The sequence below is a fragment of the Gymnoscopelus braueri genome, assembly GCF_963280865.1.
Source record: "Gymnoscopelus braueri genome assembly, chromosome: 1".
Classification (NCBI taxonomy): Eukaryota; Metazoa; Chordata; class Actinopteri; order Myctophiformes; family Myctophidae; genus Gymnoscopelus; species Gymnoscopelus braueri.
In genome coordinates, this window is record NC_137603.1 from 29,532,523 (window position 1) to 29,560,439 (window position 27,917).

Here is a 27,917-nt window from a genome sequence, read left to right on the forward strand (position 1 = left end):
CCATATTCATCTGAACAGTAATTAACACCACTGTTGATGTTTCATTTTTTTATGTAATGTTCGTCTATATTCCTGAGTTTAACTTTATAAACACAGTATATTATCATTTAACCCATTGAGACCTGAGGCCAATTCTAAAAACGCCTTCTAAAACCTAACCTAAGTTTTCTGAAAACGTTCAAATTCTTACTAAAAAAATTAATACAAAATGATGTTGGTATATGTATAGCAACAACTAATGAGACACAGAGGTGGCTCCCGGATTCAGAGGTATAACAACGTATAGGTGGCAGCAGGTCTAATTGCTTCATAAAGAAATACAAATGCATGAGATTTCTAATTCATTTATTTTCAAATGTGCAAAAAATATACAATGCCTGTATAAAAACTATACACAAAACAATCAAAACATATTCAACCATTTTAACTACAAGTTCAAAATGTAAAGGCTAATTCAGAGACACAGATTTGAGTATTTACAAATAAATTGCATATAACTGTACAAAAACCTTATTTGCCTAAATAATTCCCATATACAATTGACCAAAAGACCTTGCATAGCGATAGGACTGAGGTAGGATTAAAAGAAAAGAAAGTTTAAATATGCTTAAAAGGAGATATTTAGATATGATTGTTATTCTGCGTTGCCAAGCACTTTTCACATTTTGAGGAAAAGGTTTTTATGTTTCAATGAGATACCTTACTGTACTGTTGGCAAGACAACATTAGAATCTTCTGCACGAGAACAAAACCGGTACAGTAACTTCCCCACCGCTGCAGTATACTGCCATTTTAACCTGTCTAATGTAAGTGGCAATACAGAAACCCTTCCTTACATGCCTGGTGACGAATATTGAAAGCCTTAAGACATCGCATCACAACAGTTTTTTATTTATTTAATTATTTCTTTTGTTTACCAAAGTCTGCAGCACCAATCTAGCATAGTGATATCGTGATTTAATGGCCTTATTGAAGTGTCACAGACCTCTGGATAGTTTCTTTCTTTTCTTTTTTTCTTTAAATCTGTGAGTGGTTTTATAAATCAGTGTTCTGTGTGCACTTTGTATTTTATAAATTGTTTATCAAGTTAAAAAAAATGAAATGTCAAAAGTGCCCTTTGCAAATGTACACAAATTTCAAAATACTCTGACTCATTCTCTAAAGGAAAGATACAATACGATATCATACAATACAAAAAATATCCGACACATTCATCTGTCTTAGGTGGGGAAGAATTTAGGCCGCATTTTATTTACCCAAATACAAAACTAGCTCATTAAAAGCATTTTATTAGTATTTTTTTTAATACTGAATGTGATGCTGATAATTTTTAAGAACAAGTGTATCAGCTGCTTTTATTGAATAGATCCACAAATGCAACCATTTTGAATGACCGCAGGAAAACCTCCCCTTACCTTACTGCACTGCATTTGTATTCCCATCCTCATTCACTACACCAGCCATTCCCACACTGTGGGCCCTTAGGTTAGTTACATTGATCCAAGCAGGGATACAAATGATTGACTGATCATTAACCCTGTCATTACAATAGACATGCTCTGAAAAAGCATGTGGTCCACCCATCTGGCCAGTAAAAACGGCAGCCATTCAACAGCGTGTTAAGCGGTCAGATGGGTGGGCCGTGAACGCTTTCACTATTTTCAAATGGGTCCTGATCCGGAAAAAGTTGGGAACCACACTGACTGAGTGTCTATTTTTGCCTGTGGCCGTGGGGTTCCTCCAACATGCAAAACATCCCTATACTCTACTCTCTGACAAACCATGGGGCTATACTCTAAAATTATAAATAAACGTAGACGTAAATGTTGCTTCAGGGTCAAGCATAGAATAGCCAGAAAAAAAAGCAGAGGCCAGTTACAAAAAAACAAAATGAACTGATAGAAATGTAGACAGATGCCACATTTCGATGTTTTAACCCATTTCAATCCGGGAACGCAGATCTACAAATGTCTTCTAAATCCTAACAGTTTTCTGAAAACCGTATGTTGCTATAATATCAGTGGTTCTCAAACTTTTTCATGTCAAGGACCCCCCACAATTATATTTATTTGGTCGCGGACCCCCATCTCATTTTTTCTTCACAGAAGCAAAGATCTGAGTTACAAATGTTCGCTTAAATAATGTATGTATTCAAAGATTTGCACACATTTTCACGATTTTTCAAAAATAGCAGATCCAAGATACAAGCTCATAGTATGGCACTCTGTGCAAGTCTGAGCTTGTATATCTGCGTAAGCCATTCTTTTTTTAAAGAATGGCTATAGCTAAAATCTAAAGTGACACAGATGCGTTCGCGGATTGAATGGGTTAAGCATAGGACAGCATTGACCTTGCGCTGGGAACTATGTACATTTGACCGATTTGAACAAATCAATGAATCAATACAAAATCAACAGCGCAGGGACCTGAGCCTACCCCAGCTCATATGCCAAGTTGTGACAGAAAAAAACAAGACATTGCCGGCAATTATATATACCCTCTCCGCTGGGAACAGATATAATACAGAAAAACTGTTAATATAGAGTAACCCATTAAAAAAAAACAAGCAAAACATTGTATCTATTCTGTACACAATGATTAAATACAGTGTGATCAATATACATTCCTGTGTATTAAGACCAAGGATTTGATTTTGCAATAAGAACATCAATGTAAACATAAGCTCTATAAAACACATCTTTAAAACCTATAAAATGTAAAGACACAGAGTCAGCACCAGCTGTTCATTGCATCTTAATATAACACATTCTGCATTCACAGATTAAGTACCCTTAAAAAAATATCCACATCTGGAGTTAAACTGAAAGGTCCATTAAATTGCTACTGTTGATTACCTACAATGAGAACGGGTCCATCAGTCCTTTAGCATGTTCTGTTTCCTCCGAAGGGACAGAGTCATGTATTACCGTGGAATCCAACTGTACAGCTGCTCATCAATAACAGACGTGGGGACTCTTAGATTGGACAAAGTGAGTTTGAGACCACAAAGGAGTTGTGATGGTTCACTGCCTCACAGCAAAGATACGGAAGGAGCCTCCTTCAGTATTGCTCTTACTGCAAGGGAGACAAGATGGACGGGTTATACTTAAACGACTGCTTACGACCCAACCACAATTTATTTTTAGCCCTGATGAAGACCACTTCAGGTCAAAACATGTTGGCATTGTATTAAATAAAGGCTGTTCCCTCTTTTACCAAGTGCCCGGATCTCCCATTTTTGAGCGGTGTAACCGCTCCTATAAGAGGGTTTAGGACCCATCCGTGGTGAGTTTTTCTTTCCGTCACGAAAATGTGTCTTTCGCTGTGACGCCATGCTGTGGAAAACACGCCCATAGGCTAAGCTCTGCAGGACGTGCTGTGATTGGCTAGCGAGACACATGATGAAATTAACTTCAAACTTCGCAGACGCGCTGTGATTGGCTACCGAGATGCATGATGAAATTAATAACTCATAAATAGCACCGCTCACTTCACACTGGGTGTGATTTTTTATGTTTTATCCCGTCTGATCCAGGAGCACCTTTTACTATTTTAACTCTTTTAACAATTACGTCTCCGGTGCGCACCTGGTTGCCTCGTTCTCTCTGCCATCAAATGAATAAGTATTCATTGGCCCACCTACAATAGTGACACAGTACATACAGTATACTCATGAAACTGACAGACACTTATCTATGGATAATGTCATATGATGGATAGTACTACAGTGGACAGACCTGTGTCAGGGTAATTAAACTGGGCATTTTGGGAAACATGACTCAAACACTGGCTCACTGTGGCCATGCTGCAGAAACTGACCTTTCCATCTACCTCTGCTCGAATTTAACTTCATGGCTTTGTTATTAGTTCATTAGTGGAGAGGCCTTGAAGCCCTGCCATGCTCGCTAATGTCAGTACGAGGCCAGTCCTACTGGTGTCAGATCAGTGGTAATTGTCAATGCAGGGAAGCACTGACTCAGTGGCTGACAGCTTTTCCATCCTCGAGTAATTGGATAGGCTGTGATTACTTCCCCTGCAACAGAGGCCAGTCCAAACTGCCCGCCCCGCTGCCCCCACTAGATGTTGGCATACAGTATGCCATGATTTCACCTCTTTCTCCGCTGTAATTATTCCCTCTGACACCTGTATTCATCGCGGAAATAGACGATCTACAAGCTCCCAACGCAGCGCGTTGTGTCGCATTTTGAGCTTGTAGATCAGGGGGAAACTTTTAATCAAATCAAACTTTTTCACTTGTAATGAAATGCCCAAAATAGTGATGCAAGGCTGTAAGTGGTTAAAATGTTGGGTATAGAAGTTGCCTCTGTATTGGGAAATGAGAGTACACAAAGTACTGATATAGTAAATTTAAATAATAATGTGTTATTGTCACAGAATCGCACACCTGGACTTGTCTCATGTTTCTCATTGTCTCACTGTTTTGGAACCACTGCTCAATCCTAACGCCCTGAGATGGCCTCCGGGTTTCTGCATCAGATTTCACAGTACTCAAACTCAGATGATTTTGGCTATGCAGCACTTTGCACACTCCATTGAAATGCTTGGGTAAAGTAAACAAAGAGCCCATGTGTGGCCCATCCACAGACCAAACCACCCCATTACTCTTACAGCCTTTCATGCCAAACATGGACTTGACCATAAGGCTTTCCATGCCTGAGCTTTGGCCTACAAGACCAGACCACAGACATGAGGGCGATGCTAGAACACTCATGTGCAAGAGAGTGCCATAATGGAGAAAGATATTAGAGGGGAAATTCGTCAAATAAAAGTATGACAGTCAAAAGTACACTTCCATTTGCACAAACTTTGAGATTGAGATTTGTGATCTATCATTATTATGGTAAAGAATAGTTGTAATACAGGCAGCATTAAATCTATGGTCTGCTTAGATGATCATTAAGAGAACCAAGGCTACTTGTATTACTTGGTTTACAGGCAAATAAAGCAGTGCATCATCAGCATAGAAATTTTTTTATCTGACTCGACCAACACAGTAAAAACACATATTTTAACCACTTAAACCCTATACACTTAGTTGACCGGGGTCCCCCTGGCCCCTATACTAGACACTATACATTTTTTTTCTCTCATCATCAAATCCCTTTGCCGACAATAGCTGATCTACAAGTGAGCTTGTAAATCTGCTTGTGAGCTTGTAAATCTTTCACAGAATGTTCACCCCAGAAGAGGGACGCAAGGGTTCATGTGGTTAAGTTGGGTAGATTTATACCTTTCAGATTGGATTCCATTTTTGTGGACTCCGACATAGTTCTTTTTCTTATCCAGAGCCAGAACATCCACAAGGCCTCCATCTGGTTTGATCACCCCAGCGTGGATGGCAGCTCTACAGATGCTGGAGCTCTGAGGGCGTGGAGACAGGGAAGAGGATGGAGAGGAGACCATGTTAAAATGAGGCAAAAACGAATTATTTCAAATTCTTCTCTTTCAGCATTTGTATGTATTTCAGGCCAGACCAATAACTCTTATCATCTACAACATCAGTTATTCATTGATGTAGTCTAAACAGATCACTCACCCCACCATCCATACTGACCAGTCACTGACCAGTCAGCTCACCCCACCATCCACAGTCACATCACTCCCTGTCTGATCCAACATAACCCCCCCCACAAATCCAGCGAGTAGCACATGCTCAAAGGATGCTTCAATAGGTCAAAGATTTCCCCCCCATCTCCCAATCCATGCAGATGACCAATTTGGAAAAATGCCCAACCGGCTGACTTCACCGCCCTATCAGCTTTGGAAAAGGAATGGTAGTCCAAGCATGTCCCAAAGAATATCTTGTGTCAGACCCCACCCAACAGGTTCCTGGCACAAACCTCCATTCAGCTGCATACAATTGCCAACATTCCTAAGTACATTTCATAAATAAGTGGTAACTCTGCTTGATGATGATGCTGTGAATGTGAGCATATGACTATCAAATTCAGGCACTATAGCGCCAAAAGAATTAGCTTGTTGGAGATCTCTGGAAGGCTAAGATTTGTGAACAGCTGGACATTATGTCAGCAGGTTCATCTGAGGAAAAGCGTACTCATTCGTAAAGAATCTCATGTTGATGTACCAGTTGGTAAATCCCAAAGCTAAGCCCCAAGAGACTACAATACAATTATTAATCTACCAATGTGAATACTTTAAAACCAATACTTTAAAACCAATCCTCCTCATACGTTTCCTCCTCTCCTTCAACTGGACCATATCTATGCAACATCTGTCCCAGGCTTGGTCACTTCTGACCAAGCCAAGACACACTGTAACAACTGTGTGTGTGGTCACTGGTCAGGCGCAGAGCTGTGAGACACACTGACGATCTTGGGCTGGCCTCACCACAGCTCCCATTCTTGACAAGCCGTGTTCACATTGTAGTTCAGAAGCTCCCGGTGGTTTCCTCGCACCACAAAGACCGCATGGTCTCTCAAGAGCAACATGGGGCAGAGACCACTCATCTCTCTAACATAAATCATGCAACAAATCCAGAAACTCACATCAGAACACCAAGGCCTCTCTGTCTCAGCTGCCCAAAAGGGGACTGAACTGGATGACCTCGACCAAGATGACCTGTGCTTGTCACTGCCATTTCAAGGTCTGTTCTGAAATGGAGAGTCAACTTACAACTTAAACAACTTACATCTGTGTAGATGTTGTTCCCAATCACAGGTGCCCAATATGAAGGTTGATTCTTGCAGTTGGCAGGACAGAGTATTCTGAGGAAAACATTAAGGAACATTAGATTCTTTTTCAGGCACCAGCTGAAGGCCAAAAATGGCAATTAGGTTATTTATTTATTTATTTATTTCATTTATTTTAGTTTGCACAAATCTGTCATTGACTTTGAATTGCTAAAGGCTGCAGAATGTGTTTTTTGCAATGGAAAAAGTTTGAGAAACACTGGTGTAGATTTCTGCTAGACAGTGAGGGCACCTTGGGCAGCTGGAGGCAGGCTTTTTGAAGGGGCAGATTTCAGCCACTGTGGTATAGCAGTCCACAGACATTTCTGTCACATAGAGGAGAGAAAAACGTCATCACCACCACAATATTTATGTGAAGCTAAATACAGTTACTGAAGTGATACTGAAGAAAGAGAAATAAAAAAGGCTTGATTTACCTTCCACCTTGGCAACCACAAAAGCATTGCTAGCTTTATATTTACTGCAAAAAAAATGGTTTAAGAAATGACTTATTCTCCGGACATCGGTGGTCGTACAAGTCAGAAATAATGTTTGCCTCTCACTGCTACATTGCGATATGGCAAAAAAAATGATTTCAACATATTTGACGGAACAAAGTACAAACATCTACCTGAGAGATTCAACACCGTTTTTTGCAGCTCTGACAAAGAATGGAAACTTGTCCATTCTTGTGATGTCCACTAAACCTCCGTTATTATCAATGGCCCCGAAATGTATAGCAGCACGGCAAATACTTGATTGCTGAAATAATCAAAAAGAATAGTTTTAATAGTATTTAATAGTATTTAATAGTATTTAATAGTATTTAATAGTATTTAATAGTTTAATAATTGAGTGGTGTAAGATGTACAATAAATTCATATATAACAGACTTACCACATCGTAAAAGAGAGTTCCCCATACCTTCCCCTTCTTATTGAGACAGTTAGCAGGACAGTTATACCTGTAGAGTCAGAGAGTGATTGATTGATTGATTGATTGATTGATTGATTGATTGATTGATTGATTGATTGATTGATTGATTGATTGATTGATTGATTGATTGATTGATTGATTGATTGAATACTTTATTATTTAATACTTTTTTTGCAAAGACAAGCACAGGGAAGTACAGTTCAATACAAGGTCTGTTAAGAGTATTTTAAACCCAAGAAACCACTAGGACTTGTTTCCATTGAGGTCATGCAGAGTGACTGGCTTTAGACTGAATACACACACAGGAACGTAGTAGAGTCCAACAGATTTGTGGTTCCGATGCCGATCACAATTTTGGAGAGTCCTAGACTACTAATTACCAATATTTTGACTGACATCTAAATAAGTAAATTCAAATCAATGTGAAAAACTTCAAACTTCAACAATATCTGATTTACAAGCTCAAAACGCGTCGCAACGCGAAAACATCTATTATGACACAATGGGGACACCAGGTTGAATGTGGTTAAGGATCGGGACACATCGGCTGCATAATTGCTGTTATCGATGTCGTCCAAAAAGTCAAGTAATGGCTGATATATCGGCCAAACCGATATATCGGTCTGGCTTTAGAAAGTAGTGAGTAAACTGGATGAACAATCATTGTCAAAATAGACTGACCTGTTGCATGTTGCTCCTCTGCACTTATCTCTCACTCTGGTCTCACACTTAATGGTCTGAGCTGTAAGATGAAGAGCAATGAAATCAAAACACCTAGTAGGATTAGTGAAAACCATGGACCTTTAGCACTGTTAGAGCCTGACCAATGCCAGATGTTTGGCTCCGATGCCGATCACGATTATGGAGAGTCCTAGACCAAAGATTACAGATTTATTTACCATTATTTTGTCAAAAAGTGCAAAATCTTCTAGTGAAGTTTTTTTATTTGATTAAAATGTATATTTGAGAACATTTAACATATAAACAAACAAATAAATCCTAATAAGCCCAAGTAACTTTTTGATGGACATGGTGGGCATGGTGTGAGCTTATACATCTGCTATTTAAAATAAATAAATACAACTTTTGAAAAATGTCCCTATAATGACTTGCCCAAAATAAGAGACCCCAGATTGAAAGAGGTAAAACAAATCGGGACACATGAGCTGCATAATTTCCGACAACGATATATTCAAAAAAGTCAAATATTGTCTGATATATCGAACAGAATGATCAGTGGTTCCCAAACTGTTTAGCTCAAGACCCAAAAGAGAAATGTTATGTTTGCCCGGGACCCAAACTAGTGAAAATAACAGATCTACAAGCTCACAACGCGTCGCTTCGTGCCGCACTGTGAGCTTGTAGATCTGCTATTTTCACTACTTCTTAAACATATTTTTTCTTTTATTTATGGAAATTATTAGATTTTCTGGTTTTATTTATGAAATTCTTTTTTTTTTAATGTTGGAATTGTTTTTATTTTATGAAAAGTTGCAATTTTTTTGTTTAAACTTTTACAAATATTTTTAAATAATATATATATTTTTTTTTTTTATGTAGGAAACGGAAAAAAGGAGATATTTACTCGCGACCCGTAAAAATTGGTCCGCGACCCAAAGATGGGTCCCAACCCACTGTTTGAGAAAGAGTGCTGTACATACCCAGGTAGATGTTGCCTGCTGTCTTAGGCGGAGGGGTTCGGGTGGGTTTGGGACTAGAAGGCTTGGTTGGGGTCTTCTTGGGGGCAGAGGGCTTGGGTTTGCTAACGGGCTTGGTGGTGGTAGTACGAGGAGGCACTGGAACCTGTGGCTTCTCCACCTCATTCATGTCCTCCGTCTCTGTGCGCTGAGAGTCTACAGAAGAGAAGTCAGAATTATGTTCTGTCACATATTCATTGCAAATCACCTTTACAACCAAGGCACTGCTAAATGGGGCTGCAACTATTGATTGTTTTCTTTATTTTCTTTGTTTATCGGCTCTGTGCATAGTCCAGGGTTTCCAGAGGGTGGCATACCCATTTCCTCTTCTTGTTCAGTGTCAACATGGCTTTGTTTGATTGGCTCAGCAGCAGATTTGAACGGGAAGCACAACTGACACCTGTATATGTGTTTCCCGTTCAAATCTGCCGCCGAGCCAATCAGATGAAGCTATGTGAAAATGAACTGGAACAGGAAACTGGTATTTAAAATCAATAAATTGATTAGTCTGATTAACCACTATTAAAATTAAGCCCTATTTTATACTGATAACTTGATTATGAATTGAATGTACAGGACCACAATGTTTGTGTTATCCTTTTAGCAGGGGTTTTCAACTGATTGTGAATCAGGGACCACCACCCTGACTAAGAATCAACCAGGTTGGGTGGGGATATGGGCTAATATTAGTGCTTTGGTAACACTTGCTATGCATCCCATGTCTATGCATACCACTGTTTCTCGACCAATAGTCCACACTACTAGTGGTCCATGGCATAATTAGGCCTGCAGGTGGTCCATGGGAAAATGTTACATAAATAATAAGAAATAAAATACCTTTGTTAAATGTATTAAAATGTGTTTAATAAGTCCATCAAATGTAAGAAAATATTTGAATTAATAGGCGTGGTGTGGGAGACAAAAAGCTTGAAATTAAATAATGTCTGTTAAGGGCTTGATTTAATTTGTTGCACGATACTACGTCAACAAATCATATCAAGCCCAGGCATTATTTAACTGATTAATATGTGAGTGGTCCAGCGCAAAAAAAAGAGCCATTGATCTATTCCTATCCCACAGTTACCCTTATTCCATTCTCTTACTTTATCCAGCCTTCCACTCATGTTATGTGATATACTGAACTTCTATCTTATGTATGAGTGAGCAGACAAATGCAATTACATGGGCACATTTCCTAATAATGATGACTCAATCAATCTGGTACACTTCCCCTTCTAGAGATTCCGACTTCTTACTAACTGACAATATTGACGTGTCATCATAGGTCACCACGTCATTAATGCACTGTTCCGTGGAAGAAACATTTTCACTTACCTACATTACTAAATGCATGGTCAGGGACCACATGCAATACCTTCACGGACCACAAGTGGTCCACGGACCACCTGTTGAAAACCCCTGCTTTTAGCATTGCCTGCGTAATTGTACTTGCTGTACTGTTTGCAATTTGTTAATAGATATACAACTTTTGGTATGTTAGAAAATGTGTGTTAATGTTTGGACGTTTCTGCCTATTATAATGATATGCCCAAGTTATTTCCCCCCAAAATCGATTCTTTTATTACAATCTTTATATAGATTGAATCAATTAACTGGTGTACTCCTACTGCTAAATGCCAATGTGTATCTTTGCACATCTCACCCTTGTAGCAGAGATTAGCCCGGCAGCCTCCTCCATAGCTGGGAGGGCACTGGGAGCAGGGGCGGCCATGTTGGTATGGAGCCTCACCTATCCAGTTGCCCCTGGAGAAGAACACAACAAACAGCTTGACTGGGCGGAAATGACCTATCATTCAAGTGTCACTGGGCTCATTGTATTGAGCACTGTTATCATTATCATCATCACTTCTAGACCTTCAGTCTCACTAAGCTAATAAAAACAATCCCTGATGTCTCTCCCGGCAATTAAAACCTCAAGAGCTGTCTCGAAAGCCAGCGACCGTTAAGCTGTTTTTCTTTCCCCTTCTTTCATTGTTTTTCTATTCTGACTTGGTGAGGAATGTTAATGGACTCAATATGTCATACATATTTCTTAGACAAACACTTAAAACAGTAACATTGGACAGACAACAGCAAGCCATCACCACACATCCCTAGCAGTGCTATATTAGGAACACACACACTTAAGCATCATGCCAATACTGCAAGCATGGAGAATGTAAACACTCCAGAGGCTTTGCACACTCAAGTGTCTTCCCAATGGTGGACAAAGTACTCAACCCCAGTACTTGTCTATACTATACTTGTCAAAGTATAGAATATTCCTGGTCAAATATTACTCAACTTCAAGTGAAAGTTGCTCTGTCAACTTGTACTTGAGTTAAAGTACTGGAATATAGTAATATTAACACATTGCTGCACTGAAATTGTGCCCCCCCCCCCACACAAACACAATAATAGTGAAAATAGCAGATCTACAAGCTCACAAGCCGCTGTGTAGACATGTTAATCATGGAAAGAGAGGAATATTGATCGTACTTGGGGGAGTAGTTGCACACAAGGTAAATAGCGTTCTCCCAGATATCTCCCCATACGCTCATCCTTGGACACGCGTGCACCGCACAGCCCACCCGACTAGTGGTCGCCCACACCAGCTGTGAAAGAGACAACGAAAGGAAAAAGACAACATTTTAAACCATCCGTTTGCACAGAAGAATTGCTGAGGTAACGTTAGTCCGGCAAACATGAGAGAAAGTTCATAGTCAGAGCAGAGCCTTTTATTCTGCCCAATTCTCAGCCATTCTCAACCTGTGGACCCTGTGAGGATATTGCAAGTGGACCCCAAATAATTGGCAAAACACTACGATTTGAATGATAATATAACATTAGTATTAAAAAGTGATACAGTACCAATAAATAAGAACTTAAGGTGTGCTACGTTAGTTCCATTGATCCACGGCACGGCAGCCGAAATGATGTTCAGATGGGTGGGCTGCCAACACTTTCAAGATGTTCAAGTGGGCCTTGATCCAAAACAGGTCGAGAACCACTGCCCTATCCTACAACACAATAGTCAACATCTACGTTGGGTCGACGGTTGACGGTGGAGGTCACATGTAACATGAACTGACGTCAGACACAACAGAAACTGTTTGAGTTCTGTGTTAGCCATGCCCAAACATGGAGTCCAGGTCAGACTATGACATCATATTGATGACATCAGTGTACTCCATATATGGGGATTTGTGGATTTATCTATATTTCTGTACAACCGCCGATCTGACCGTCTTCCCACTCTGGATATCACTCCCTTTGGTCCTTGGCAGTACGCACAGCGAGTTTGAAAAATAAAATATCGACAACCGAATCTCCATATATGCCTGTATATGCCCATATACAGTATGGGCATATCAGTCGGATCGGCAGAGTGACCTAGGTGTGAGGGCCCGAGCCTCTTGTAAGTAAGTAAAAGGGTTCATTTAACTCTGAGCGTACAAATGGAATCAATCATTTGTACACTCTGAGTTAAAGATTTACACTAAGGACTAAGGGTTTGACTGTGTAACCAGAGATGCACACAGATGGCTTTCTCTGTGAGAGAGTGATTATTCTCATCATCCAGAGTGGAAAAGGAAATGAATGTCACAATATGTTTGATTAAATAAGGGGAGATCTGGACAGGTCCAACTTTTCTTCTGTTGAACAAATATTAAAAATGAACCTGCTCCATGATACGGAGGGGGGGAGGGGGGCAGTAGCTCAGTCAGTAGGGACTTTACTTGGAACCGGAAGGTGGCCGGTTCAAGTCCAGCACGGATAATAGTATATGGAGTGTGGACTGGTAGATGGCGAGGTGCCCGTCAGCAAGGCACTGAACAGCTACAGTACGTGGCAGCCGATCACTCCACCTTCTCTCCTCATTGTATGTCTATGACTGAGCCCTATGTGATTGTAAAACTGAGTGAAAAAACAATGCGTCACAATGCAACGCATTGTGAGCTTGTAGATCTGCTATTTTCAAATGATTTGTTTACATTTTGAACTTTCATTGAGTACTTTCTACTTTTGGCACTTTAAGTACATTTTGGTACTTTCGTACTTTTACTCAAGTAAATTTAGAATTTCAGACTTTTACTTGTAACAGTCTTTTTACATTGCAGTATTGATACTTTTACTTAAGTAAAACATTTGTGTACTTTTTCCACCACTGCACTACTGATGAATAATATAATGCTGTTTCATGAATACTGTGTGCCAAAACTCCTCTTCACTTTCCTTCAAACTCTTCAACTATCATAATCATCTTCTCCATATCCACATATCCTGGGAACGTCCATCCATTTCCTGGGACAGTGACATGAGTGGGAATAGTGAGTCAGCACATGCACTGCGAGCGCTGGTAAAACAATAATATTACGGTTCAGTAAGAGAGTCAGCTCTCAATGTCTATCCCGATTCCCAGCAGTTATAGGGCATCTAGGAAGCAGGGCTCACCGACACATGAGTCTTCCCAGAAGATGAAAGACACAGACAAGGTGAGCGTTTCAGATTTGGCAACGCTTCCTGTATTCCAGTGTCTTCAAAGGAATCCAGGTCAAGCAATGAATAACTGGCATGGCTAGGCATGGCTAACTGTTACCACATGCCAGCGATGTGGTTTGACAGTCAAGACAGATGGGGGATCCAGGCTGTTCTCAAAAACCTATCCCAGACACAAAGTGAAAGCTCCTCCTAAATAATGATCATTGGGTACTACTGTTATGAATCCCGATTTATTTTCTTCCAAAAACTGTACATTTAAGTGTTAAAACACTGTATTTCTGTGGACATAATCATTCATTACAAATACTGAATTTAACTTTTTCACTGCCCACTTGTATTTTCTCCTTCTACTCGTCTTTCCCAAATGCTGTTGGTAAAAACTGCTTCACTACAACAATGCCGGTGTAACTAAGACATTAGCTGCAAAGAAATAGCTTTTTACATGTGTGGATTACATTACATTACATTAGTAAGCAGTTCCACAAATAAATGTCCTCGTTGTTGAGCTGCATTCACATCGGGCTCGATACAATACATTTTTGGAGCGATGCATTCCGATATTAAGTCAATGTAATGGGAGTTATACAGTATGGCCCTGATATATCAGGAGTCCAGTCTGCTTCGCCCGTTTGCCAGGGAGCTTGTATTTTACAATGAGAAACTGGAAATACACAGGCAAGATATCCTCACACATTCTAACCACATCGGGTGGTCTGGAGGAGTAATGTAGACAAGACAAATGAAAAACAGGGAAAGTACCAAAATCATGGTACTGCGTCTTGAAGTCTACAGGGAGAGCCGGCAAATTGTCCCTATGTGTCTGTTTTTCCCATGGCTCATCTGTGCCATCTCTGGCCCTTTCTGTTCCTCTCTCACGGCTGTCATTCCTGCCTGGCCTTTCCTTGCTCTACACGTTACTATTTCCATGTCTGTGTTTCAACTCTCCTGTCCCCTCAACCACAAGATGCTCCAGTGACCCAGTTTTGCTCAGAGAAACAAATCACCAACACGAAAGCTGCTCAACTCAACTCATGTAATGAATAAAGATCTGTGAGGTGAAAACTTGTATCTTCATAATTCTTTTTTTTGTGTTTTTTCATAAATTAATGGTCTATTTCATACTTAGTCTTATGACAGTGTCGCACAAAAGAAGGAGAAATTAGAACACATAGATTTGTGCTATTTTTGTTGTTATGCTATTGTTACTTTTGGCAACAATATTCTCTTTATTACAGTTGGAGAGAAAACACGTGACCTAGCTCACATTCTGCACATACCCGCTCTTGACCTGTGTATAAATGATATCGCCTCAAAAGGAACTTGGAAAACACAAATCAAGTTGAAATACAGATAAAATTAGACCTGCGTAGAAGCCAACTCTGATCTTCTTTCCATTTGACGCACTCAGACGTACCCAGACTACGCAGTACGCACCCAGGCTTAGTGGGTAGAGTGCTGTTTTCTTTTGTGCATTCCTCCTGTCCATGACCTCACTCCACTCCATCCTTAACTTGGTCTCACCTGGGTGTAATGCGTGCACATGGGTCCCGAGCAGCGTTCTGGACACCAGGGGTTGCACTCCTGAGGGTAGGGATAGGTGTAATCTTTCACCTCGTCATACCAGGCTTGGACATGGTAGGATGGGGAACGATGCCTGAAGCAAAGGCACAAGTACATAAATCAGGCATAACTCTAACCCTAAGAATGATAAAGTCCACACTCTGTCGAGCTGAGGACCAGTATGAGGCAATCTTTTTTTTGTTTTACCATAAAACAACCATTTCTCTTGTGAGGTACAGGAAAATGGTTCTCACAACAATGTCTATTCTCAAATTCTACTATACTATACAAGTATGGTAATACAAGTACACACAGAGAGACTGTGGTTGAGGCACACACAAGCCCTGTGGGCCCCCACCCTCCCCTCAAATATCCAGTAATTAGTTTGGTTTTGACCTGGCACACAGTCCTGTAAGCAGTGGTGTAAAGTACTCATATTTACTCAAGTACTGTACTCAAGTACAATTTGAGGTACTTTCTTGAGTATTGCCATGTCTTGATACTGTATACTTCTATTCCACTACATTTCGGAGGCAAAGATTGTACTTTTTACTCCACTGCAATTAGGCCTTTTTGAAAAGGCTGAAGAGCGTACAAGCTTGGATCGGCTATTCGAAAGATTTGAACTCATTTCTGAGCACTTTCACTTTTGGTACTTCAAGTGTATTTGGATGCCAATATCTTTGTACTTTTACTCAAGTAAAATGTAGAATAGAGTAACAAAGTATTTCTGCACTGTGGTATTGCTACTTTTACTTAAGTAACATGTACTGAAGTACCGAGCACTTCTTCTACCACTGCCTGTAAATTGCTTCCGTCCATAACGGGGGGGAAATCGAATAACTCAGGACAGGGGGAAAAAAAACTGAAACTAAACATGGCAACACAGCCTGACAAATCAATCGCAGCCTTTATTGTAAACATCTCTTTTTACGGTATTGAAAAGTGCTGAGCTCATAGATGGACTGGGCCAGGACACTGGGGCGGAAACAAAAACCCTGGTTCATGCGGGGGCTGCTGCTGCTGTTTGGGCTGATTTATTCCTAGCTGCACGCCGATCTATTCGCTCACAACATGTGGCTCTGCGACGTGTTGTTGTGAGCAGTGGTGGAAAAAGTACTAATATTCTACGTAAGTAAAAGTATCAATACTGCTAAGTAGAAATACTCTGTTACAGGTAAAAGTCCGGAATTCAAAATGTACTTGAGTGGAAGTACAAAAGTATTGGTATCAAAATGTACTTAAAGTACCGAAAGTAGAAAGTACTCATTATGCAGAATGTCCCATTTCACAACTTTTCAAATGTATAAAAATGTTCTGAAAATAGAAGATCTAATCTTGTAGATTGACTATTTTCAAATGGCCGGAATGTATATAGGGCTGAAGTGGTTAATGTATGTTTTGTAATAATAATCACAATCTATAAGTAATTAGTAACTAAACGTTTTCAAATAATTGTAGTGGAGTAAAAGTACAATATTTGCCTCTGAGATGTAGTGGAGTGGAAGTAAAAGTATTGAAAATTGGAAATACTCCAGTAAAGTAAAAGCACCTCAAAAAAGTACAGTACTTAAGTAAATGTACTTAGTTACTTTACATCACTGACGCCGATCTATTCGCTCACAACACGTGGTGCTGCGACATGTTGTGAGCTTGTACTGTAGATCTGATACTTTTGCTGCACGCCACGGTGCGCATCCAAGTATAAATCAGGCTGCTAGAGGAAAAGAGAGAAGGGAAGAAGAAAGGGAGTAAAGGAGGGAGGGAGTAAGGAGTGTTGTGAGAATGAGGGAAGATTCCTGGAATTGCTACCTGTTGAGATAACGTTAGCCATAGACACAATTCTAGAAACAAACAGCTACACACACACGCACGCACGCACGCACGCACGCACACGCACACACACACACACACACACACACACACACACACACACACACACACACACACACACACACACACACACACACACACACACACACACACACACACACACACACACACAGATCTTGACTAACTTTAACAATACATGGAATACATATTCACACATAACATAATATGCTCTCACCTTCCCCAGTGCACAGCAAGATTCTGTCCAATAGACATGATTAGATCCTGAGGTCCATGCTCCCACTGGCATTCTTCTGCCCAGTGAGTGGCTGACCTTTCCAACTCATCGTCCCATACCTGTGTGCAAACAAACACAGGTGTCAGGTGAAAACCTTGTATGTCCCAAACAGTTACTTTTCAGGAAATGGAGAAAAAAAAGCCTGTGTTCCAATGGATCCAATGTAGTTATTATTTATTCACAACTAAGCTCTTGCTGATACTTTTCATTGGTGAAACCCACAGACATACATAATCACTTTCACAAAATCGTTTTTAAAACAGCGATTGTGCAGCGAAGTAGGTCATTAATTTAAGCAAAAACATCTAAAGGTAAAATATGGAGATAACACCCCCCAAAAAGAATTACTTTCACATGACAGACTTCAGATACACTTTTATAGAAGTGGCTATATTCACCTGTCATTGGTGGAATGTATCCACCGGCTATATATATGCACACAGTACAGTGTCCCACTATGCTTGTTCAGACTCACTAACTACCTAACCGCAACCTGTTCAAGGCCCCTATTCCCCCGGCTTCCCTCAGAAGGAGCTGAAACTGAGCTGGATACAAGTAAAACATTAACTTCTTTTTTTTTCGCCCGGGACATCTGAGCGGAGCAGCTGGCGCCTGGCCCTGGTCCACTACAAATCCTCAGCAATCACAGCTGAATTATCCACATTTCCTGAGCGGTTTGCTTTATAGCGGTGGAAAGCAGGGTGGAGCAAGGGGATGACACCCCACTCTTGCCACGCAGGGATGGCAAGGAGTAGGGGTATTATAGGCAGGGAGGATCCCATTCCATTCAGCGTGGGCTGCTCAAACTCAAAGTACTGTACATCTTTACACAGCAAAGAACCTGGAGCGTTCATTTAAAGGTGCAGTAAGTGATTTTTGTGCGTGCGTGCGTGCGTGCGTGCGTGCGTGCGTGCGTGCGTGCGTGCGTGCGTGCGTGCGTGCGTGATAAATAGCTCTTATTTTATTGGAAGTAATTAAATAAATGAACGAGCAGACAAAATTGAAACACTATAAAGTTGAAGCTGATAAATTGGTACTCTCTCTTGCTTGGATGAAATTGGTGACCTGCCTGAAAATGTATTTTCTGTTTAGTAAAGAGATTGAGAGATGGGGAGGCCCCTGTTATTGAACAAATGCTCAATAGCAATGATTACTATCAGAATATAGAGCTTTAACATTTTTACAAAAATAATCACTGTAAAAATGTACCTCTTAAGCGTTTTCCGAGTTAAACGAACACTCCAGATTTTTCTGCATGCCGCACTCAGTACATTTCCAGCCGTTTGGTGGTCGCTAAAACTCACACTCACACACATGTAAACATAAAACAACACACACAGACACACACATCTCCCCTAAACCGAGGTTGCATGTGAAGTCCTGTCCTCTACGGCTGCCTTGTTCCAGAGGCTTGGAAAAGCACTAGGCAGGGTGAGACTTCACAACCCTGCAGCCTGACCACACTGCAGCAACACAGGGCGCTACACTGCCAGTACTATGCCTGTGCCGCACAGCAAAATCATCAGTGTTGATTTATCCATTTGTAACTCTGAGAGTGTGCAAATGGAACCAAACGGGTCAGTTTGCTTACATTTAGTTGCTTTCGGGCAGAAATCTCCATATTTCAACTTGTTACACTTTTTTGAAAATTCATGTCGTCTCGCGCAAAAATAGCCGATCTGGAAGCTCACAGCGTGTCGCAATCTATGGTCGCAATGCGATGCATTGTGAGCTTGCAGATGTGCAATTTTTGCTTTTTTTTATTAGAAAGTGAACGTTAAAGTGGTTAATTGCATCTGTGGGTTTTATGATTATTGAACTAATGAAGTATTAACAAGAGCTTGTGACAAAATCATAACTACATTGGATCTACTGGAACACAGGTTATTTTTGACTATTTCCTGAAAAGCAACGGTTTTGGACATACAAGGTTTCCACCCGACAGTGACGATTTGTATACTCCCAGAGTTAAATGAACACCGAGGATTTCACTGTGTGTTGTTAACCACATGATCACAGACTCGGTCCATAGAAACGGCATTCAACCTCATTGTAGCCACTTACCACATCACCACATTCTATAAACACACTGGCCCCTCTCTTAATAACCCTGAGTGATGTCTGGAAACAATGGCTTTCCACGTCCCTCCTCCTCTCATCTCAACAATAACACCCTTTCCCCCACTCCAATCATTAATGCTCCAAACAGCAGGAGAATTTTCCTTCTTCTAGCCTTAATCCCACCCTGTCCTCCTGTGAACCAACCTCACCCCGATCCTACCCCTGTTTCTTCATCGTCTCTCGGATATTGTTCCAGTGGTTTTTGCAGGTAGCCTAGGGTCAATGTTATTATCCTCCTTGTAAAAGAGCACTGTTTTCTTTTGAGTGGATTCAAAACCCAAGTCTTCTGCATAGGAAACCAAGCATGTACCACTCAGCTAAAGGGGAATCCCCCCCCCCCTTGCCAAGAGGGATATTAGGCTTCTTCTGGGCATCAGGCAGGGCTACTCAACTACTGTATATATGCCCACTTTGTCTTACAGCACACTGGAAAATTATCCGGACGAGCCCTGAGCCCTCTGGGAAACCTAACATATACTGCTCAACCAAAAGGGAATCACCCTGGCCAAAGGAGGTATTAGGATTCTGGGCATTAGGCAGGGTTACTCCAACACCCTTTTCCCGACTCCAATCATTGGGAAACTGAATAGGAGATCCTGCTCCAAACAGCAGGAGAATATTCCTTCTTCTAGCCTTAATCTCCCCGTGTCCTCCTGTGAACCAACCTCACCCTGACCCTACCCCTTTTTTCTTTTTCGTCTCTCGGATATTGTTCCAGGTTTTTTTGTTGCTGCAGGTAGCGTAGTGTCAGCGTTATTATCCTCCTTGTAAAAGAGCCGACCCAGCAGGCTGGTAACAGTTTGCTGTCATGATATCATCTTTTCCAGCGTAGAAAGACAGAGAAAGGGCTGTTTTTAAACACTTACTGTAACTCTAATTTAGCGCAAAATGCATGCTGACACGTCCAAATACGCAAACGATGACCTGAGGCTCTGAACAAATAATCAAGAAGCCATCCTCAAGAAGACCTGAGTCACCCCCCCCCCCCCCACCCCCAACCCCAGTCTTTCCAGTGTGTCTCTCTCTCCACTACTCTAGCCAATAAACCAAGGAATCCCTTAAAGGACAACTTCACACATTTTCAACCTATCTTCATATGACTGGTCCTCAATAATGCTCATTAGTCATTATAAGATTGCACAATTTCTGTCTACTCACTCTGTGTCTCAGAGGAGGGCTGCGGAGAGTTCAGAAACGTTTTGTTTTTAAATTAATGCGAAGAACAATGGCTTCTATTTCAGTGTGCTAACTTTCCACGGAAGAGAAAGTCTGTAGTTTGTCTTAGCTTGGAATCCCCCTCAATGATGTCACTGGTAGACAGGTTTCTGAACTGTCCATAGCCCACCTCTGAGACATAAGTGAGTAGACGGAAATTGGGCCATCTTATAATTACCATTAGTGAGGACCAATTATATGAAGATATGGATGAAAACGTTATCGGTATTTTATTCATTTTCAATTGGTTATTGACTCTTACTCTTCCCTGTTCTTGTGTTCCACCTGAATGTCCCCCCGGGGATCAATAACGGTTCATCTTATCTTATCTTATCTTAAAGCAATCTGTAAAAATAAAAACATAAGACCTTCAGTGATGTTTAGCATAATATTGATGTCAAATCAAGACTAATATACTGTATAATCAGCCAGTTGAGTAGATCACAGAGATTTTGGATTTCATTGTGTTTTCACTGTGTTTCATTATCAAATAAAAACAAAAATAAAAATCTAATCAAAAATAAAAGACTATGACCGGTGAAGTGATAATGACTAAAAGGGACTGGCGGGGTCTTACCATGTGCTCCATGTTGGAGGCAGTGGGGTAGACCTCTCCCCTTAGCTTATTGTGCAACTGGAGGATCTCCTCGCGGTCCGACCACCGAATGGCCCGTCGGGCTCTGCCGCCGCCCGTTGTGTTGCTGTAGAGGTTCGGGTCTGCTTCCTCCTCGTAGCGGCTCAGCAGCTGTCTCAGCTCCTTGGAATCGGGCAGGAAGAGGGCAGCCGCATCTCTGGCACACAGCAGGACGGCCAGGGAGAAAGAGAAAACAACAAGCCAGACCAGGGGCGGGGCAGCGGTGGTCATCTCTACTCGTTGGCTGGTTTTATGGCTGTCTGTACAGGCTGTCTGCCGGGTCCTCCAGTGAATGAGCGGGACTGTTGAGGCTCCTGAGGGCCACAGAGCTGTAGGAACGAAACACCTTTTCAGTTCTCCCTCACCATGAGAGACAAAGACACAAGCAATGCAATCCTGAGGCTTACTCTGTGAGTACAATTTACAATTTAGGCATTTAGCAGATGCTCTTATCCAGGGTGACTTACAAGTGTTGATTTAGCTCTAGTCAATAAACAAGGTAAATAATCACATAAATAGAGTGCAGAGACAACCGTGTCAGCTATAGGCGGCCGTAGCTGAATAGCTTAAAGGAGTAAAAAAAGACTTTTCTATCAATTACACACCCCATGAAGCATTGAATTCATGGAGATTTTTTAGTTTTTGTCGCATTCCTAAGCCAATAATTTGATGACGGCGGAAAGATGCTAATGTATCCGGTAGGAGACTCAAAGAGTCTCCTTTGAGTCTCCTACCGGAGAGACCGCCGGTCATTAAATTATTGGCTTAGGAATGCGAAAAAAAAAACTAAAAAATATCCATGAATTCAATGCTTCATGGGGTGTGTAATTGATAGAAGATAAGTTTTTTTGGGTGAACTACTCCTTTAACCTCTAACTGCATCCCCCTGCGCTCACTTGAGAAGCACTCAGCTTAGCTGGGTGAAGCTGAAAACAGCATTTACCCTGTGGGATGAAATAATTGAACCTAGCATCTGTCTAAATAACATCTAAATCACATTCTTAACATTTGTGTTTGAAAAAAATTATCTAAGAATAAAAAATATATATATGAGAACAAGTGACCAAGATATGTCTGCAAGGTTGGCCATATCTTGGTCAATCGCTAGCATCAATCAAAAGAAAAAGGTGAGTGGGTGTACAAATGTGAGTAGTATTCAAGTGCCATGACCATACAAAATTGGAACTGGAACACTATAAAATTGAAGCTAAAAAATTATCTTTGTGGGTTTCTCTCTCCTGATTGGAAAAACTCAACCTGACCTGTATTTTCGGTTTACTAAAGAGCTGGAGAGATGGGGAGACCCCTGTTAGGCTACTGATCAAACACTCAACAAATCAGAAATATCGCATAAGGCATAAGCCATTAATTTGATAGTGTTCGAAATCTAACCATATGGACCCTTACAGGTCCATTTGTACACTCTCAGAGTTACAAATGAATAAATTAACACTGAGCATGAAGTTAATGTAAGGTACATTAGAAATGACAGCACAAACAGATCACATCCCTAGGAGGCACATACTCTCACATTATGCACATGCATTTTCTGCTCTCACACACACACACACACACACACACACACACACACACACACACACACACACACACAGACACACAGACACACACACACACACACACACACACACACACACACACACACACACACACACACACACACACACACACACACCTTGCATCAAGCACAGAACAGCAGCATATTCCATTCCAATCCTGATGCTGTCTCCTTTTGAGTGTAGCTACCTGGATTCAAACCCAGGTCTCCTGCATAGGAAACCAAGCATCTACCACTCAGCTAAAGGGGAATCCAGGGGAACCCCCAACCCCCTTGGCCAAGAAGGATAGGCTTCTTCTGGGCATCAGGCAGGGCTACTCTCCTACATACATCCCCACTTTGTCTTTCACCACAGTGGAAAAGAAACGATCCGGACGGGCCCCCAATATGACTGCTTGCCTGCATTGAAACCCATGTCGCCTGCATGAGAAACCAACCAACCATCTACCTCTCTACCAAAGACCTGGGAGGTATTAGTCCATGGGAGGTATTGTGGGCATTAGTCAGGGTTACTCTGTCGGCTATATGAGCATGAGCATGAGCATCATGATAAAGAGCCTCATTACTCCCAATGATAGAACATTGTATTCCATTTGAATGGGAACAAATACAGAGTAACTACAGAACATCCTATGATGCACAGTATGACTGCACTACCATGATCTAATGCTATAAAAATCAAACAGTTTTGCATTTCTTCCACCATTTACATGTCTGGCGCAAGCCCTGGTCTCTGTGTGGTCGAATACTGTGCCCCAGCCTGGAGTCGAAGGCCACTTCAAGAAGGTTGATGCTGCCATTACCAATGCCCTCCGTATCATAACTGGCTGCCTGAAGCCCACCCCTGTGTCCTACCTGCCAATCCAGTGGGAATTGCCCTGGCCGCTACGATGCTGCTACACTCGCCCTGGCAAGGAAAGACCACAGAAACATGACTGGCACATCCTGCATGAAACTACAACTAAGGCTGCGCCTGCAAGTAGATTCAAGTCCTTCCACGCCTACAATAAGGTGGCACAAGACATGCTTAGTTCTATCCCCGAGGACCTGTCTACCAACACTGGCGACATCCTTTAAGCAGGAGTGGTGGGCCCACAAGTCTCCACCATTACATCCAGGAGATGGAGTCGAAGGAGAAGATCTACAACGCTAGCAATAGACCCTGCTGAACCGCCTACATAGGTAGGCTAAGTGGTGTCGGCTGCTTCAAATCGTCTATAAGAAGTGCGGCATGACAGACAGCGCAGCGTGCAAGTGTGGGGAGCTTGAGCAGACTGCAGAACACATAATCACGACCTGTCCCCTGCATAGATCACCTTCGGCGGATGGCCTCTTCCAAGTGGGACCAGAGTCAAGTGAGTGGCAGCACGACACTGAGCTGGACATACAGTATGATGACGATACACGAAAGAAGAACATCTAGTGATAAAATGAACCCAGTTTTTGGGCGGTGTAGCCGCCCCTATAAGTGGGGTTGGGACACCTCATTAGTATTAGTTTCCTGCACTGTGATTGGCCCATTAGTAGACCCCTAGCTGTACTGTGATTGGCTGACTCTATTGGCTGACTCTATTCAGCACTGTGATTGGCTAGCGAGACACATGATGACATTAATAACCTATAAATAGGATTATGCACTTCCAAAAATTATTTTCTTTGGAAGTGAGCTTCCATTACTATGATGACCACTGTGATGACCACACCGCCCACTTCACACTGGGTGTGATTTTATTATATATAACTAATTCTACACACTGTCTTAAAGGACTTTTATTGATCAGACAAGTCTCTTGACACCCCCACAATTGGATCACAGGAGTATCCACTACTCTGTGTATTAAAACTCCTGAATTTGTCTGTGATTCACGCCTCACGATATAGATCAATAGACATCACTCGACATAAATAAAACTTCTAACACTAGCTGAATGCACTATCCTCCTCCTCTTTTATCTTCATTACCATCACCACACATGCAGCCTCACATGTGATTATTCTCTGGCAAAACAAATCATCATCCACAAAAGACGATGATGAAGGAATATGGTGGAAACACAGCAGAGATAGGCTGTAAACGGAGAAGCAAGCAAGAAAGGTGTAGTCAGCAGATATAATAAATCAGTGGTTCTCTCAAACATTTTCATGTCAAGGACCCCCAAATTGAAGCATTTATACTATTAATGTGTTTGGCCATGGACCTACATCTAAAACTAGTGCCAGGGTCAGGGACCCCGAAAAGAGAAGATTTGTGTTGTTAAAAATTCAAGATTTCAAATTTTTTACATTTTCAAAAACAGCAGATCTACAAACTCTACAAATTGTAAGCTTCTAGGTGGGCTATTTTTGAACAGCCAATCAATATATAAAATAGGGTTAAAGTGGTTCAACTGATGCTATGTTTTGCAGGGGATCCTCTGGAACCTCTTCAAAGACCCCCCGAGGGTCACCCGGACCACACTTTGAGAACCACTGGAACAGATCCACACAGACAGTCGCTCTACCCTTGAATCCCTTCACCTCGCTCTTCGCCTCTGGATGAAAAGGCAGCAGCTTGAGGTTTGGCTCGGGGTTCTGTGTCAACACAAGCCGCTGTCAGAGCGCCAGCCACCGGGCATAGAGAGAGAGCTCCAGCAGCACCACCCTCTTCTCCCAGCGCGGTGCCCCCCTTTCACACCAGACCTCTACCAGCTTTTATTTCTGGACCCTTCTCATCGGTGGTGGTGGGAAAAGTACTCACATGTTTTTACTTAAGTAAAAGTATCAATGCTGCAATGTAGAAATACTCTGTTAAAGGGAATTCAAACTAAAAATTTACTTGAGTAAAAGTACAAATGTATTGGCATCAAAATATACTTAAAGTACCAAAAGTAAAAGTACTAAAATGTTTGAAAATAGCAGATCTACAAGCTCACAATGCGTCCCGATGCGATGCATTGTGAGCTTGTAGATCGGCTATTTTCAAATAGCCTATGCTTAAAATAGGGCTAAAGTGGTTAATGTATGTTTTATAATATAATCATTTATATCTGCAAAGTAACTAGTAGGCTAACTAAAGTTTTCAAATAATTGTAGTGGAGTAAAAGATTGCCTTTGAGATGTAATTGAGTAAAAGTACTGAAAATTAGAAATATTCCAGTAAAGTAAAAAATACCTCAATACTAAAACAGTACTTGAGTAAATACTACTTGAGTAAGTACTTAGTTACTTTACACCACTGTTTCACACCAGACCTCTACCAGCTTTTATTTCTGGCCCCTTCTCATTGCTCTCATGAATTTTATAAGACAGTGACAGACACAGTGCACACGTACACGCACGGATGCGCACGTGGCCTTACCCATGCAAACACAGCCCTCTCTGCAGTCTGCAGGGGTATAATAATCTATCACATCAAGTGGATATACAGCCAGCCAGGCACTACTCTGCCAAAAGAAAAGCACCAAAAGGTGGAATGCAAACATACTAACCCGGATCATGAAATATGTTCTCTGATCTCTGACGTTTCCATAATGTTTACAAATGTTCACAAACAATCCTATCTCTTAAATCAGTGGTCCTCTAACAAGAGAGGTCCAGGAACACCCCCAGCACCACGGTTCCTTGGTGATTACAAATGGACTGCAGTGGTGGAAAAAGTACTCCATCTTTTCTACTTAAGTAAAAGTATCAATACTGCAATGTCGAAGTAGCCTACTCTGTTACAAGTAAAAGTCTGGAATTCAACATTTACTTGAGTAAAAGTACAAAAGTATTGGTATCAAAATGTACTTAAAGTACCAAAAGTAGAAAGTACTCATTACGCAGAATGTCCCATTTCACAAGTTTTCAAATGTATAAAATGTATAAAAATCTTTTGAAAATAGCAGATCTACAAGCTCACAATGTGTCGCGTCGCAACACATTGTCAGCTTGTAGATCAGCTATTTTCAAATGACCGAAATGTATATAGGGTTGAAGTGGTTAATGTATGTTTTGTAATAATATTCAAAATCTACAAAGTAACTAGTAACTAAAGTTTTCAAATAATTGTAGTGGCGTAAAAGTACAATATTTGCCTCTGAGATGTAGTGGAGTAGAAGTAAAATTACTGAAAGTTGGAAATACTTTTAAGTAAAAGTACAGTACTTGAGTAAATGTACTTACTTTACACCACTGAGGACTGTAACTCTGAGACTTATGGGGGTCACTGAGAACCAATGTCTTAAATTAATAAAGATGTCTAAAAGGCATGATCTGGATTCATAACAGATGATGATCCCACAACCCTCTTCCAGTAATCCATTTAAGAACCCTTCTTCTATGTTCAAAAGAGGACATGCAAGTTTACTGAACTATATAAACTGTAGCACTTTAACTCATTCATAATAATCTCTTGTTCAGGAGATAAAAAGCAGCTTAGCCTAATAGGCCTATCTAATCATCCATATCTTCTACCACCCAAAGTGATGGAGCAGGACTAAACAATGTGTAAAGCAGTGGCACATATTCATTCATAAATAATGTAGGTATAGCCTTCTAGCCTACAATAAGTTCGAGTAAAATTTTTGAGATTTTTTTTTCTTCTCCATATCACAGAACATTCTGAATTATATAGCCTACCATATATAGGCATGCCTATGTCTATATCGCCCTTTTAATAGCATCTTCTTTCTTACCTATATCTTAGCCGTGCAATTATCCAGTGGCTTCGATCAGTCTGTGATGTGAGCAGCAGTTAATGTTCCTTAGAGAGGAGATGTATGCTGGCGGTGATCTGATCCCGGAGCTGCTTGACTGACTGAGACAAACTTCAACTTCTGACTCCGCATCGGCTCCACAGTGCCTTATATAGAGACGG

The 27,917-nt window shown here is 41.2% G+C and overlaps 1 protein-coding gene across 1 annotated transcript; it reads right to left on the reverse strand.

Annotated features, from left to right (window-relative positions):
- Window positions 1-328: 328 nt before the first annotated feature.
- On the reverse strand, window positions 329-27,873 carry crispld2 (cysteine-rich secretory protein LCCL domain containing 2). The gene is made up of 15 exons (XM_080435702.1): window positions 27,736-27,873; window positions 21,448-21,833; window positions 17,475-17,593; window positions 15,368-15,500; window positions 11,843-11,958; window positions 11,007-11,107; window positions 9,308-9,499; window positions 8,328-8,388; window positions 7,608-7,674; window positions 7,342-7,472; window positions 7,148-7,191; window positions 6,964-7,036; window positions 6,671-6,746; window positions 5,252-5,382; window positions 329-3,075 (listed from the first exon to the last, which is right to left on the reverse strand). Exons 2-15 carry the CDS (start codon window positions 21,733-21,735, stop codon window positions 3,024-3,026), a joined length of 1,584 nt encoding a protein of 527 aa, XP_080291828.1. The 5' UTR covers window positions 21,736-21,833; window positions 27,736-27,873; the 3' UTR covers window positions 329-3,023.
- Between the last annotated feature and the right edge of the window lie 44 nt (window positions 27,874-27,917).

Excerpts from the sequence above, each read along its gene's own strand:
- crispld2 (XM_080435702.1), bottom strand. The coding sequence starts at position 21,735 with ATGACCACCGCTGCCCCGCCCCTGGTCTGGCTTGTTGTTTTCTCTTTC. Across the intron at positions 7,037-7,147 it reads TGTGGTTGCCAAGGTGGAAG|AAATGTCTGTGGACTGCTAT; the intron begins GTAAATCAAGCC and ends TCTATGTGACAG. Across the intron at positions 3,076-5,251 it reads AATGGAATCCAATCTGAAAG|TAAGAGCAATACTGAAGGAG; the intron begins GTATAAATCTAC and ends TCTCCCTTGCAG.